General features: G+C 40.9%; 1 protein-coding gene and 1 pseudogene across 1 annotated transcript in view; both read right to left on the bottom strand.

The window, feature by feature from the left end:
• NMD3 (NMD3 ribosome export adaptor) overlaps nucleotides 1-7,450 on the bottom strand; it is a 32,339-nt gene extending 24,889 nt beyond the window's left edge. Inside the window, exons 1-4 of the mRNA XM_072807920.1 lie at nucleotides 7,305-7,450; nucleotides 6,884-6,939; nucleotides 5,012-5,146; nucleotides 3,093-3,189 (exon numbers count right to left, since the gene is read on the bottom strand). Of these exons, the coding sequence (XP_072664021.1) occupies nucleotides 3,093-3,189; nucleotides 5,012-5,146; nucleotides 6,884-6,927 (276 nt within the window). The 5' untranslated portion in view covers nucleotides 6,928-6,939; nucleotides 7,305-7,450. The remainder of the gene's footprint in view (nucleotides 1-3,092; nucleotides 3,190-5,011; nucleotides 5,147-6,883; nucleotides 6,940-7,304) is intronic.
• Nucleotides 7,451-9,958: 2,508 nt separating this feature from the next.
• Nucleotides 9,959-15,555, bottom strand: part of LOC140622354 (small ribosomal subunit protein uS2-like) — a 42,274-nt pseudogene continuing 36,677 nt past the window's right edge.

The raw sequence follows: 15,555 nt of genomic DNA, 5'->3' as shown, positions 1-15,555 counted from the left end.
GTCTGGATCAATGTTTATTTAGAAGCTGCCTACAATGTCTACTTCTATGTTTAATGGACATCTAAGTACCACTATGAGATAGCTCTAATCTCTCTCACACTGACCTGCTTCCTCTTGAAGTCTTCCCTACCTTACTAACAGCAACTCCCTCCTTCTGGTTGATCAAGTCAAGAACATGAAATCAAATAATCCTTCTACTCATCTGTCATATACATACATTCAGATTCATCGGTAAATACTACTGACTACCTTCAACGTAGATCCAGACTGTCCACTTCTCACCACATCCACTACTGATCCAAATAGCATCATTTCTCATGATTACTACAATCACTTCCTAAAGGTCCCCACTTCTACCCTCACCCCCATTTCCCTCATACGTACTCTAAACATAGCTGCAAGGGTTCTTGATAAATCATAAATCTTTCATCATTTTACTACTCTACCCTATACCCTCTATACCCATTACACTTGGAGTAAAAACCCAACCTCTGTGACTTTCCACAATTGCTGTTTTCAACCCCCACTACTTTTTCCCTCCCCACTCCAGGCTAACCTCACAGCTATGCTCCTGCCTCTAGCCTAACACTTGTTTTCTCTACCCATAATTCTCTCCTCCAGATTTCTGCACAGTTCCTTCCCATACTGCCTTTAATGTTTACTCAAATGTCACCTTATCAGTGAGGCCTTACCTAACCACTCTATTTCACTTATTTGAGTATACCTGACATATAATGCTAACCCCTCTTATTTATTTATTTGTTTGTTTGTTTATTTCCCCTCTATTTTAAATCAAACTCTTCCCTATGCAGTTCTTATCCCCTTCCTGGTTTATTCTTCTACAGAATTTAGACATTTCAGTGGCTACTCCTCCAACTAGAATAACAGTTACCTAGACAGACATTTTTGACTCTGTCATTCACTACTATATCCCCAACACCAAAAGCAGACTGGCACAGAGCTGACACTTAATATAACACTGCTGAATGAACTAATGAACTATTAAGGCTCACCAGACATTTGACAAAAGCCTGAAAGCCATAAGTATGAAAATGAGACCAATTACACAAAAAAACTGACTCCAGAGACAAAGTAGGAAACAGAAGGAAATTTTTAAAAACCTATTATCATACCTTCAGAAAAATTCAAAAATTCAACAGAATGCATTGCTATTGTAAAGTGGTACAGCCACTATGGAAAACAGTATGGAGGTTCTTCAAAAAGTTAGATATACCGTATGATCCAAAAATGCCACTACTAGATACTTACCCACAAGAAAACAAAACCCTAACTCGAAAAGATATATGCACTCCTATGTTCACTGCAGCATGATTTACCACAACCAAGATACGGAAGTAATTTAAATGTTCATCAATAGATGAATGGATAAAGATGTGGTATACAGAGAATGGAATATTACACAGCCATAAAAAGGATGAGACCTTACCATCTGCAACAACATGAATGGATCTAGAGGATATTAAGCTAAGTGAAATAAATCAGACTGAGAAAGACAAATATCATATGATATCACTCATATGTGGACTCTAAAAAACAAATGAATGAACAAAAAGCAGAGTAAGACTTATAAATACAGAAAACAAACTGATGATTACCAGAGGGAAGTAGACTGTGGAGATAGGCAAAATGGGTAAATGGAGTGGGAAATATAGCTTCCAGTTTTGGAATGAGTAAGTCACAGGGATGAAAGGTAAGCACAGATAATACAGTCATGTAATAGTGTTGTATGGTAACAGATGGTAGCTATACTTGTATGCACAGCATAAGATGTCAAATCACTACATTGTATGCCTGAAACTAATTTAACACTGTGTCAACTACACTCAAATAAAAAAAAAAAAGAAAAAAAGAAAAAAGAAAATGAATGCATCAAAAACATTAAGACTATGACAAAGCAGGACGCCTGAGTGGCTCAGTGGTTGGGTATCTGCTTCCGGCTCAGGGCGTGATCCTGGCATCCAGGATAGAGTCCCACATTGGGTTCCTTGCAAGGAGCCTGCTTCTCCCTCTGCCTGTGTCTCTGCCTCTCCGGGCCTCTCATGAATAAATAAATAAAATCTTAAAAAAAAAAAAAGACTGTAGTAAAGACTCTGGAACATAAAAATGTCACTGCTGGAACAAAAAAACAACCAATATAGAGACCAGAAGACAAAGTAAATCACCAAGAACACAGAAAAAAAGACTGAAAGATTAAAAACAATATAAGGGGCAAAAGACAAAGTTTTCAGCCAGAAGGGCCAACATTTGACTAACAGAAATTCCAGGGAGAAAAAAAAATAATAAAGGAAAAAATTTCAAAGAACTGTTACATGAAATTTTATCAGAGCTTAAAAGAGAATCTGAAGACTTTCAAACCAAGAGTCCATTTCAATTAAAAACATACATGGTGGGGGCAGCCCCGGTGGCTCATTGGTTTAGCGCCGCCTTCAGCCCAGGGTATGATCCTGGAGACCTGGGATCGAGTCCCGTGTCAGGCTCCCTGCATGGAGCCTGCTTCTCCCTCTGCCTCTCTCTCTCTCTTTCTGTCTCTCATGAATAAATAAATAAAATCTTAAAAAAAAAAAATACATGGTGGAAATGAGTCAGTCATAAATTTTAACATAAAGAAAACTGAAAGTGTTATGCAGAGAGGTAAAACAGGATAAAATTCTATTTGTTTTTTGGAGACCCTGATGCACTGACTTTAAGCAACAGGCACAAGTATTTTCTTTCTAGAGCAATACTGAAAATAAAAAGAAACTGAATATCATAGCCCTAATATTATCATCTTCTAAATTATGTTTAGTGATGGTTTTATATAAATATTTTCAGAAAAAAATTATTGCATGAGACTCTATAAACAATGAAAAAAGTTATTCTACATTAAATCTTTTAAAGCAAAAAAGATTTTCATTTCCATAAAAAAATAATATACATAACTTTAAAAATGAGCAGTTTGTAGTAGCATACTTACCAATGTTAACATTTACTTTTGGAAAACCTACTCATATAGGATTTTCTAACAAGAGATTAAAATATAAAAACAAAAACACATATCCACAAAAAACTTATTTTAAAACTGACTGACCTACCTTACTAAGAGGGGCTTTGATTCTTTTCAAACACAAAGCAAGAAGTTCCCTGGATTCTAATGCACACGGTACCCAAGTTCCAGGCGGCTGGAAATACCTAAGAAAAAAAATATACTGAAAACCACCATCTCCCAGGAAAAACAAAAATTTCACTGTGAATCTGTGGATATAACAATGATGATTAATCAGATATAGTAATTCCCAAGACTGACATGCAGCATTTAACCCAAGTATATTTAATAGTTCCAAAAAAACTTTCAATTGGCTTAATTAAAAAGTGAAATCCTAGGTATATTTGAGAAAGCCAATCTGAAATGATGTATTACAAAGGACTTATTACTTCAAACACCAGCAAAGAATTCCAGTGAGGTCTGACAAAATGCTTAAGAGTTCCTTGAAGCTATACTCTGAAAGGTAAGAAATCATCTTAAAATGGCATTAAAATGGTTTATAGTAAACATCTAAAATGTTTGAGAATTGATGTCTCACACACAAAAAAGGTATATTAGTACCTCATACCAAATATCAACAGTAGTTCAGACTGTTCATCTATTCCAAGTCTCTTCCCAAATTTTAAATTGTAAAACTTGTTTTTAAATCTTACATAAAACCTAATTAAATTAAATTTTCAATCCCTGGACAAATGCTTTTAAGATTTTTAATCCAGCCTGCTCAAGACTCAGGATAGTGCCAAGCATAGGAAGTGCTCAACAAACATTTGTTAAATACATAATACTTCTAAATACACTATACGAGTGCTTGTTTTTGCTATACTAGTTAAGTGAATGTTCTTTCACTTTTATTTATGAATTTATTTTTATGTAATCTTTACACCCAACATGGGGCTCAAACCCACAACCCCAAGATCCAGAGTTGCAAGTTCTACCTACTGAGCCAGCCAGGGACCGGATTCTCACTTTTAAAGGTTAATTCAAAAACCTTATACAGGTCCTTTTATTATAAGGATGCTTTTGGAGTCAGAAAGGGTTTTATCTGCCTTCTAATAAAGTGCTTTCATTCTGATGGGGAAATTAAATTAAGGCTTAGAAAGGTTAACTGACAGAGTTTCAAAAAGTTAGTTTGTGAGAAATCCAACACAAACTAAGTCTCCTGATTCTTTGTCCAGTGCTTTTTATTTCTACTCCACCATGCTTTAAAGTACAGCAAGTAGCTGTAATTGATCAAGTATCATACTTGCCACAAACTTGCAAACTATAAATTCCCTGAAACAGTACAGAAAAATTTCATGTGCTTGTATATACGTACGTTTTAAGTATGTTTTCTGAAAAGGTAGTTTCAAATTCCCAAAAGGATTCATGAACCATTCCCCCTACCCCTCAAAAAAAATTAAGAACCACTAGAGTCCTAATCCATCTGGGAAATCACAGGCAATTAGCTTTATATGGTCACTGTCACTAGGCAGGTTGTGTTACTCAACAGCTAACTATAATCATTTAGTTACATTGGAATTTTACCAAGATTTTTAAAACACCTTGCTAAATTATTTAAAACATTAAAACATAAGAGGCTGTTTATCATACAGAGCTTCTGGTGACTAAAATGAAAAAAAAAAAAACCCTCATGATAATAACAATATTATATTCTTAGTAATCTGCTTTCACTTACCCTTAAAAACCCAACTCAATATCTATTAACTGTATATACCAAACCTATTAAACCCTTATAAGACTAAAAGAAAGTAGATTCAAATACATTTACACTAACTTTACCAGATTATCAGGGTTCAAACTAGAGAAGTACACTACAAAATTGCAAATCCTAAAATGTCTGGCAACACCAACATAAATAAAAGTTAAATCTCAATTATGTGTGCTTTAGTCTATGTACCTCTATGTCACATCAGCATATATAGATATAAAACTCAACTTTACGTAACATAAAATAGTACCGCATCATACCTTTGACATTGCTTGCAGAAAGATATAGAGACCTGTTTCGGAATTCCTTGGCTGATGTCTACTTTACTTCGCAAACAGGCCACACAAATATTGGCAGGATTTGGACTGATTGGGACACCACACTCACAGCACAAGCTTAAATAAACAGAGCATAAATTTTTCAAATTAGGTTTCATAAATGCACTGGTTGTTAAACAAACAAAAGCCTTCAGGGGAGGCCATATCTTTGCTTAAAAAACACAAAAACAGGGCAGCCCAGGTGGCTCAGCGGTTTAAACGCTGCCTTCAGCCCAGGGCATGATCCTGGAGACCCGGGATCGAGTCCCACATCGGGCTCCCTGCATGGAGCCTGCTTCTTCCTCTGCCTGTGTCTCTGCCTCTCTGTGTGTGTCTCTCATGAAGAAATAAATAAAATCTTTAAAAAAAAAACACACACACACACAAAAACAAAAAAACACCTGGCAAAGTAATCTTCAAAGATGCTGTAGATAAAGTAGCACCTTGGAATACTGCAGCAAAAAATCCAAGGATGGCTATAATTCCAAAAATCCTCAAAGTATGGTGTTGTCCAAAGGGTCAAGAGAGAGTCTAATAGATCTGTTAAGAATAGTCATCACAGATCTATTATCGTCCGAAGACATTTTTCTTTAGGGAGCCAGTATAGAACTGCCAAAACGTAAACATTCAAACAGAGTAGAGGGCAGCCAGGGTGGCTCAGGGGTTTAGCGCCGCCTTCAGCCCAGGGCGTGATCCTGGAGACCGGGGATCCAGTCCCGCATTGGGCTCTCTCGTGGAGCCTGCTTCTCCCTCTGCCTGTGTCTGTGCCTCTCTTTCTCTCTCTCTCTCTCTCTGCGTGTCTCTCATGAATAAGTAAATAAATAAGTCTTTTAGAAAACAAATAAATAAACAGAGTAGAAAAATTGTCAAAGAATAAGAAGAGTATCAGGGCTAGTGTGATTCTGTATAATGGACTTGTGTCATAACTCTAGGTGTACTGAGACAGAAGATGTTTAGCGATCACTGATGTTGTCCCAAAGAAATGTTTTAAGATTTTATTTGTTCGGGATCCCTGGGTGGCGCAGCGGTTTAGCGCCTGCCTTTGGCCCAGGGCGCGATCCTGGAGACCCGGGATCGAATCCCACGTCGGGCTCCGGGTGCATGGAGCCTGCTTCTCCCTCTGCCTATGTCTCTGCCTCTCTCTCTCTCTCTCTCTGTGTGTCTCTCATGAACAAATAAAATCTTTTATTTGATGTACTTTTTTAAAATTTTTATTTATTTATGATAGTCACACAGAGAGAGAGAGAGAGAGAGAGAGAGGCAGAGACATAGGCAGAGGGAGAAGCAGGCTCCACGCAGGGAGCCCGACGCGGGACTCGATCCCAGGACTCCAGGATCAGGCCCTGGACTGAAGGCAGGTGCTCAACCGCTGAGCCACCCAGGTACAGACCCGCAGGTACAGAAATGTTCTATAATCCATGACGTTCTGTAGGGTAGCCGCCGGGCCCATGGGGCCACTGGGCACCTGAAACCTGGCCGCTAGGACTAAAGAGCTTATATTTAATTTTATCTCATTTTAATTTTACACTTAAATAGCCCCACATGGCTAATTAGCTATCACATGGCACAGTGCCAGCGGAGAACGACGTAAAGCGAATATTTTAACGCTCTTAAATCAGCAGGTGTTTACCACAACAAACTTTTCAACTAAAAAACGATCCCGATTGTCTCAGGAAATAAAGCTTTTCGCTTAAGAATTCCCCTCAAGAAAAAAAAAAAAAAAAAAAGCTTTCCTCACAGGCAGCAAGTTTCAAAGACTCACTTTAATATTTTTACATTTAAAGGACCGGGGTGGGGGCGGGGGGTACGACTCACATGTGTCCGGGGGTGCGGCCGGCGGCGTCCGTCAGGTACTCCATGTCTCCGCACACCTTGATGCAAAGACAAAGAACGGCTTGTGGGGTTTAAGTCCTTGGGGCTATTCACCTCCGCGCAAACCTCCCGTCTGTGGACACGGCGGCCACGCGTCGCAGAGCTGCCGACGAGAGCCAGTCGCACGCGGCAGCTCCGAGGGGCCAGGGCACCGCGCGCTCCCCAGACGCCGCCGCGGCCCGCGCACCGCTCCGCGCCCCCTCAGCGACCCGGGCCCCGCGCCCGGCGGCTGCGGCCTCCCGCCCGCTCCGGCCCGCGCCGCACGCACGCGGCCCCAGGCCTGCCCGAGCCCGGGGGCTCCGCCCTGCTCTTTCGCTCCAGGCCCCCCGCGCGCCAGCAGCCGCATCTCGGCCGCGGAACCTACCGAGCGCTCCTGAGGCAGACCCAGCCCGGCGGGGCGGCCGCGACCGACAGCCCCCGCGGCCCCCAACGCGGCCACCACGGCCGGCTCCCCGCAGCGAAGATCTCGCGAGAGAAGAGCCCGCACTCCCGCGGGCCGAGAGCTGGAAGTTGAGGGGGCGGGTGGGGGCGGAGGCGAGCGGCGAGGGGCGGGGCTGCGGCCCGGGGGGGCGGGGCGAGCGCGGGAGGGGCGTGGCCTGCCTCCGCCCTGCGCCGGCTTTCCGGGGGGCGGGTGGGGGGGGTCACCGCAAGCTAACCTCGCCCAGGTGTGTAAATCGCTGCTCGGACATCCTGATGGGGAGCTTGCGTGCCTCTTGGTTGAGCGATTATATAAAAGTTGTCTCTAAACGCAATATGCAAAGACACAACATGCAAAGAAATTAAACTCCGTCAAGGGCGGTGTCTTTGTCTCTTTTGTTCCTATCATTTGCCCGATGCCCGCTGCGCCCTAGTCAAATGCGTATTTGTTGAATAGATGCAAGAAATAAAGAGGAGTCCCAATTCAATGGGAGGTCTGTATGTTTTTAGCCCACTGATGATGAGGACGTGCTCCCCAGGCCGCCTGGGTGGCGCGGCTGCTGAGTGCCCGCCTTCCACCCAGGTGGTGATGGGGGCCCTGGGATCGAGTCCCACAAGGGGCTCCCCGCAGAAGCCTGCTTCTCCCTCTGCCTCTCTCTCTGTGTCTCTCATCGATAAATAAATAAAATCTTTTTAAAAAATAAAATAAAATAATAAAAAATTTTAAAAGGATGTGCTTCCCGATAATGCATTTAATATTTCTTTATGACTTTATGCCTTCATCTTAGAACGGCACAGACCATGCCTAACCACTCTTTCTCATGACAGAATCTCAAATATTTAAAGAGCACAATCATTTTTTCTGTCCTCTGACCCCAAATTTCAAGGAATAAGCAAGGTCATGTTAGAGAAGGTGATCAAAATAGGCCTCCTCGTTTCTCTTGCCTAGGGTACCTAATCTCCCCTTCCTTCCTCTTACTTCTAGACTCCAATCTATCCTTCTAAAATGCAAATCTGATCTTGTCGCACTGTCCTGCTTTTAATCCTTCAGTGGCCTCCGACAACCTACAGAGTATTTCCAATTTCTCTGCATGGGAGGAAGACACTTTAGGATCTAATCCTGACATACCCTGTCACGCTCCCAAGCACGCAGCCAAACAGACCCACTGAAAAGTCCTACAGGAGCTAGTCTACGTTTGCTTATGCTTGGGACAGTCTGCCATAAAGATTAAGCTCAAGTACCATATATTAGTTTCCTATTGCTGCTGCAACAAATTACAAATTTTATGGCTTAAAATAACACAAATTTATTATCTTACACTTCTAGAGGTGGTAAGTCTGAAAAAGATGTTCCTCCTTTGTGTGTGGTCCTACATCTTTATAGAGGTATATGCCTCTGTAATGGTGCCAACAACATTAAATTGGATCGTAAATTTTCTACTCTGCATGTTCCACAGGTCTAATTGCTGGAGAGCAGTCCAAGTCTCTTCTCCACATTCCCTGCACCTAGCACAGTGCCTGGTGCAAAACAGACCCTCAATATATGGTGGTGAATGAATTATCTATTTGATAGAACTCTGAGAAAACAGCTTATCTTCCTACTTTTCCCATTCATATTGTCATTTTCTTTAAGCCAAGTATCACTAAGAACACGACTGTAGTTAAATAGAATGTGTTTATTATTCATTAAAGTGAATGCAAACATATTGTGAGGAATCATGGAGTGTCTCAATAGGAGGGTGTTAAGTAAAACCTATCATAGGGGCACCTGGGTGACTCAGTGGGTTAGGCATCTGACTCTTGATTTTGGCTCAGGTCATGGTCTCAGGGTCTTGAGATGAGCCCAGCTCAGTGGGAAGTCTACTGGAGGTTCTTTCCCAGCTCCCTCACTGCCCCTCCCCCCACTAATGTTTGTGTGCTCACTCTCTCTCAAATAAATAAATTGGGACCCCTGAGTGGCTCAGTCAGTTAAGCATCTGCCCTCAGGTCATGATCCCAGGGTCCCCAGATCAAACCCCCTGTCAGGCTCTCTGCTCAGCTGGGAAGTCTGCTTTTCCCTCTGTCCCTCCCCTCCTGCCCCCCACCCTTCATGCTCTCACTCAGTCTATTTCATAAACAAATGAGAGAGAAAGAAAGAAAGAAAGAAAGAAGAAAGAAAGAAAGAAAGAAAGAAAGAAAGAAAGAAAGAAAATAAAGAAAGAAAGAAAGAAAGAAAGAAAGAAAGAAAGAAAGAAAGAAAGAAAGAAAGAAAGAAAGAAAATGAAAGAAAGACCTATCATAGAATTTGGGCTTTCTTGGGTAACTTGAGAGAGAGACTAAGAAAGCAGGGGTCTGGGACGCCTGGGTAGCTCAGTGGTTGAGTGTCTGCCTTTGGCTCAGGGCATGATCCCAGAGTCCCAGGAGCAAGTCCCACATTGGGCTCCCTGCATGGAGCCTGATTCTCCTTCTGCCTAGGTCTCTGCCTCTCTCTCTCTCTCTCTCATGAATACATTAATAAAATCTTTAAAAAAAAAAAAAAAAGAAAAAATCTTTAAGAAAAAAAAAAAAGAATCTTTAAAAAAAAAAAATCTAGGTCTGCCCTAGATTGGATGCTGTCGGAAAGTAGGGGTAATTCTATGAATGGATATCTCTCAACAAATCTTATGCATAGGAAGAGAAGCAAAAGTTAAAACTGCAGTTAGTAAAGAAGCAGCAGTTACTCATTTTAGCCAAGAGAGGGAGTATTTGGTATTTTGTGGGTAGTGCAGTGACCTTGTATTTATCTGTGGTTATACAAAATTATGCAGTGGCCTTGCTTTGTCTCATTTTAGTGTGGCGTCAGAGTAACCTTGTCAGAGATGGATATTCTGTGAAATTGTGTGTCTAACAGGAGAACCATGTGGGCTACCTGTGAGTACAGGCCAGCTTCTGAATGTCAGTGGCTGTTCTTTTCTTTCTCAACATAGTCCCTTAATACCCTATTTGATTTGACACCAAGTGCCACAGTACCAGGCTTGTCAGACACTGGATATACAACAGTGAACAACACAGACCTTCTGGAGCTTACATTTTACAGATGTGGGTAATATTCCAGAAGCTTAGGTAACTTGCTGAGAGTTCTAGAGCAAGTAAGTGGCAGAAATGGGATCTGAACTATAGTTCATCTAACTGTACCCATGCCCTCACCACCACACCAGGCTGCATGCCTTTCTGAGGCTCAAGCCACCTATTATTCACAGGCTTTCTTCCTTTTTTTAAGAGACTTTATTTTCCATCAACCTTATTTCCATCTTCTGTTTAAATGTCTACGGAAGAGGAACACCTGAGTGGCTCAGTTGGTTAGGCATCTGACTCTTGATTTTGGCTCAGGTCATGATCTCAGGGTTGTGAGATTGAGCCCCACATGAGGCTCCCAGCTCAGTGCAGAGTCAGCTTGAGATTCTCTCCCTCTGCCTCTGTCCCACCCCCAACTTGTGCACACACACACTCTCTCTCTTTCAAATAAATAAATAAATAAACAAATAAATAAATAAATAAAATCTTTAAAAAAACAAAAAAGAGTCTATGGAAGAGCAGCTTAGGAACACTCGGGGGTTGTTCCTAGCCATTGAGAGGCCTGAGCAGTGGGAGCTGCAGACCAGTTCTGACTGGCAGCTGAGTGCACCAGTTTTCAGTAGGGAACTACTGGGCAGACACAGGGACCCCACCCCTGCACACCTTCACACCATCTGAGACCTGAGGTTGAGTAGCAGTAAATTTGGGACCTGGGGCAGTCCATTCACCTGGAAATTCCTCCTTGGTCATGTTCTTTTCAGGAGAGACTGGGAGTGGCCTCCCATGGACAGTGCCACACACGTGCAGAACTTCCCAGGCCAGCATCCACCACCTCCAACCTGCTGCATGAGTTCCCGCGGTTGTGTGGGATGGCAATGCCCATATAGTGCAGAGGAGAGTCTGGTTTACACAGAGTGATGGTCAGCAGGTTAACATAAGATGCCTCCTTGAAAAGCTGTTGGTCAGCTCCGGGATTACTAATCACCAGAAGACACAGCTCCCTGCAGGCTGCCTGTACCTGGCTAGTGAAGGTTCCAGAAGTGAAGCAGCCCACAGTAGGAGAGGCTCCAGTGGCAGCAGCCAAAGCTGAAGCACATCCCACTGGCCACTGTTCCAGGAGGATATGACACCAACATCAGCCCAGTGTTTGACATCAACAATGGTACAAGCTTGGAGAAGCTTCTGCTTCTCATAGAATCGCTCCAGATTTGTAATACACCATGAATTTCCCCTTTTGTAGATGGACTTGGAAGTCAGGGTTGGTACCACCTAAGTAGGTTCCTGCCACAAGGAATTAAAGGACGTCCTCCTCCCCTTTGCAGGATGTCAAGGGCTCTAGACACTATGAAAGTTTCCCTTTAAGTTACGTGGGAACCCAAAATGGTATGGACCCTCAAATGGACCCCTCTCTTGTTAGCACAGAAAGGCCGTAGGCTTTTGACAAATGAAATACTTACATGGCAGAAAGTACCTATATCTCTTCTCACACCTCTCTCCCCTCCAGATAAGATCTCCAGATATCAGAAGTAAGTGCTTGGTGTCAAATGTCTCTGCCACAAGCACAGCATGAACTTGCTAAGTAAGATTCATCTCAAAATGAGGTAATACAGGCAAATTACACCAGAGAGAAATTTGGTTTGCACATTTTATTTAATCCTCAAATCAAAAAAATAATAATAAATCCTCAAATCTCATCTTGGAGAAATGGGTTCTCTTGTCCCCTACTCCTTATATTAAGGATCTCTGTGCTTATTCAAATCTTTGCTTTAGTGTGTTTTTACAAACTTAAATTCTATGTGTTTGACCATGGCATTAAAATGGAATTCCTGGGGCACCGGGGTAGCTCAGTGAGTTAGGCATCTGACTCTTGATTTCAGCTCAGGCCATGATCTCAGAGTCATTAGATCCAGCCCCACATTGGGCTCTGCTCTAGGTGTGGAGTCTGCTTAAGATTCTCCCTCTTCTACTCCCTCTGCCCTTCTTCCCCATGCTCTCTCTCTCTCTAAAAAAAAAAAAAGAAAAGAAAAGAAAAAAGAAGAAAAGGAAAATAAAGAGATTATAAACACTGAAATTTCAGTGTTCAGTTTGTAAAATTCATTTATCCATAATATGATCCATGCAGGGACGCCTGGGTGGCTCAGTAGTTTAGCACCTGCCTTTGGCCCAGGGTGTGATCCTGGAGTCCCTGGATTGAGTCCCACATTGGGCTCCCTGCGTGGAGCTTGCTTCTCCTTCTGCCTGCATCTCTGCCTCTCTCTCTGTGTTTCTCATGAATAAATAAATAAAATATTTTTAAAAATATGATCCGTGCATATATATTATACTTCAATGAAAGCTTTAAAAATACAAAAAAATAAATCACACAATATATCAGTAAATAAATCAGAAAAAATAGGGATGCCTGGGTGACTCAGCAGTTGAGCATTTGCCTTTGGCCTAGAGTGTGATCCCAGAGTCCCAGGATCGAGTCCTGAGTTGGGCTCCTTGCGTGGAGCCTGTTTCTCCCTCTGCCTATGTCTCTTCCTCTCTCTCTGTCTCTCTGTCATGAATAAGTAAATAAAATCTTAAGAAAAAAAAAAAACAAAAATAATAAAATTACAATAATACTCAAGAAATCTCTTCATTTTTGCAAATTCCAAAATTCTTATTGATTGAATTTGTAATGTTTTACTGTAGTTTTTTTTTAAGATTTATATATTTCTTTATTTGAGAGAGAGTGTGTGTACATGCAAGCAGGGGGAGGGGCAGAGGGAGAGGGAAAGGAGCAGATTCCCTGCTGAGCATGGAGCCCTGTGTAGGGCAATCCCATAACCCTGAGATCACAACTGTAGCCAAAATCAAGAGTCAGATGCTCAATCAACTTAGCCACCCAGGTGCCCCTACTATAGTTTTAAAAAGATGTAATCACTGAATGACCTCTAGCTTTAAGATGTTAACGATGGAAGAGAATTACTACTATAGTAACAGATGAAGAAATATTTTATAATAATACATTTTACAGGTTTCATAAAAGAGAAGATGAACAAATTTAGAGATACCAAAATAAATTTCAACAATAAAACTGTGGATGTACTGGGTCCCAAAGAGTTGAGAATCTGGAGATATGAAACTGACGGTTTTGCTCTAATCCTTCTTTTCACTAATTGCTACCATGTCATTGACCCATTCATGCTGAAATCCTCCTCACCTATTTCTCTCAGGTGATCTCAAAGATTGCCAGTGTTGTTCTCTCATTTCACTCCTGTAGCAAGAATGGAGAAGACATCAAAACTGTACTTGCAGTGACCAGCAAGTCTGGAGATGATGGGGAAAATGTGCCTTTCAAGACTCTTTAGAAATGAACTTACTTCCATTATGTTGGTATTCTATGGCATCTGAAGTTGCATTTAAGGACACATCCCAAAGATGTACATGGAGTATAAGTAAGCAAATTTAGATGCCAGAAAAAGAACTTTCTAAAATGTCTGGATAAGGATGCCTGGGTGACTCAGCAGTTGAGTGTCTGGCTTCGGTATAGGGCATGACTCCAGGGTCTAGGATCGAGTCCTATACCAGGCTCCTTGCAGGGAGCCTGCTTCTCCCTCTGCCTATGTCTCTGCCTCTTTCTCTGTGTCTCTCATGAATAATTTTAAAAATCTTTAAATAAAATAAATACCTGGGTATGTAACTGATTTGTTTTAGGATGCTTTTCAGTTAGTTGCCTATGGTCTCCCAATTAACCTCCCAAATTATTATAAAAATTATTGAAAAACTAATCCAAGAAATATTTTCCAAAATGTATGGACATGAATTTACAAATTGAAAGGATCTACCATATTCTTATCAAAATGAATATTAATAGGTACATACCAGAGATCATTGTCATGAGATTTAGAACACTGATGATAAAAGAAAGATCCTGGAAACTTCTGGGAAGAAAAAGAATAAGTCACATATAGAGGATCAAAATCAGAATAACTTTGAATTTTCAAAAGCAATGCCAGAAACAAGAAAACAAAGAAGAAATACTTTGAAAACTCTGAAGTAAAATTATCCAAACTTGAATTGTATTCTAAGCCAAAATTATCAATAAAATATGAGTGTATAATAAAAATATTTTTAGTTTCACCCTCCTGAGGAAGTTACTGATAGATATAGACCAAGAAAAAGGATGGCATAGGACTCAGGAAACAGGAGAGAAGTTAAGCAAAATCAAGGTGACAGCTTGATGGTACACAGAGGGTGCAATAAGATGGCTCCAGGGATGCTTCAGTGGCTCAGTCAGTTGAGCATCTGACTCTTGATATCTGCTTGGGTCATGATCTCAGGGTCATGGGGTTGAGCAACCAGCATAGAGCCTGCTTGGAATTCCTTCTCTCCCTCTCCCTTGCCCCTCCCCTACTCATGCTCTCTAACAATAAATACATAAATAAGATGGCTCCATATTGGAGCAATAAGAGGGATCTGAGAGAGATTTCTACAAGGAACTAAAAATTGATGAAATATACAATGTTTATGAATATCTTGAAGATTTAAATTGCTAGTAAAGAGTCAGAGACTGATAAGGAAATACTACAAACAAATCTACATGCAAAAATTTGAAAACTTAGATGAATAGATCGAGTCCTGAAAAGGCACAAACCACCACAGCTCACACCAAATTTAGTAGATGATTTGAATAACCCAATAATTAGTAAGGAAACTGAATTTGTGATTTAAAAATCCCAACTCCCCCCCAAAAACCTTCCAGATACTTCCCTGGAGAATTCCACCAGATGTTTAAAGAAGAATTAGCATTAATTCTACAAAATCTCTTACAGAAAATAGAGAAGGGAACACTTTCCAATTCATTTTATGAAACTTTTATCACCTTGATACCAAAACCAGACGAAAGAAAGAAATTAAGAAAGAAAGAAAGAAAGAAAAAAATTAAGAAAAGAAAGAAAGAAATTAAGAAAGAAAGAAAGAAAGAAATTAAGAAAGAAAGAAAGATATTAAGAAAGAAAGAAAGAAAGAAAGAAAGAAAGAAAGAAAGAAAGATTAAGAAAGAAAGAAATTATGAAAGAAAGAAGAAAAGAAAACTAAAGACCAATAACCTCATAAATATAGATGCAAAATATCAGCAAGAAGAGTTTAGGAATATTTACAAAAAATTATACACCATGACTAAGTGGAGTTTATATCCA

Source organism: Canis lupus, chromosome 31 (genome assembly GCF_048164855.1).
Source record: "Canis lupus baileyi chromosome 31, mCanLup2.hap1, whole genome shotgun sequence".
In the NCBI taxonomy this organism is placed as follows: domain Eukaryota; kingdom Metazoa; phylum Chordata; class Mammalia; order Carnivora; family Canidae; genus Canis; species Canis lupus.
This window is presented reverse-complemented; position numbering and strand designations above follow the sequence as displayed.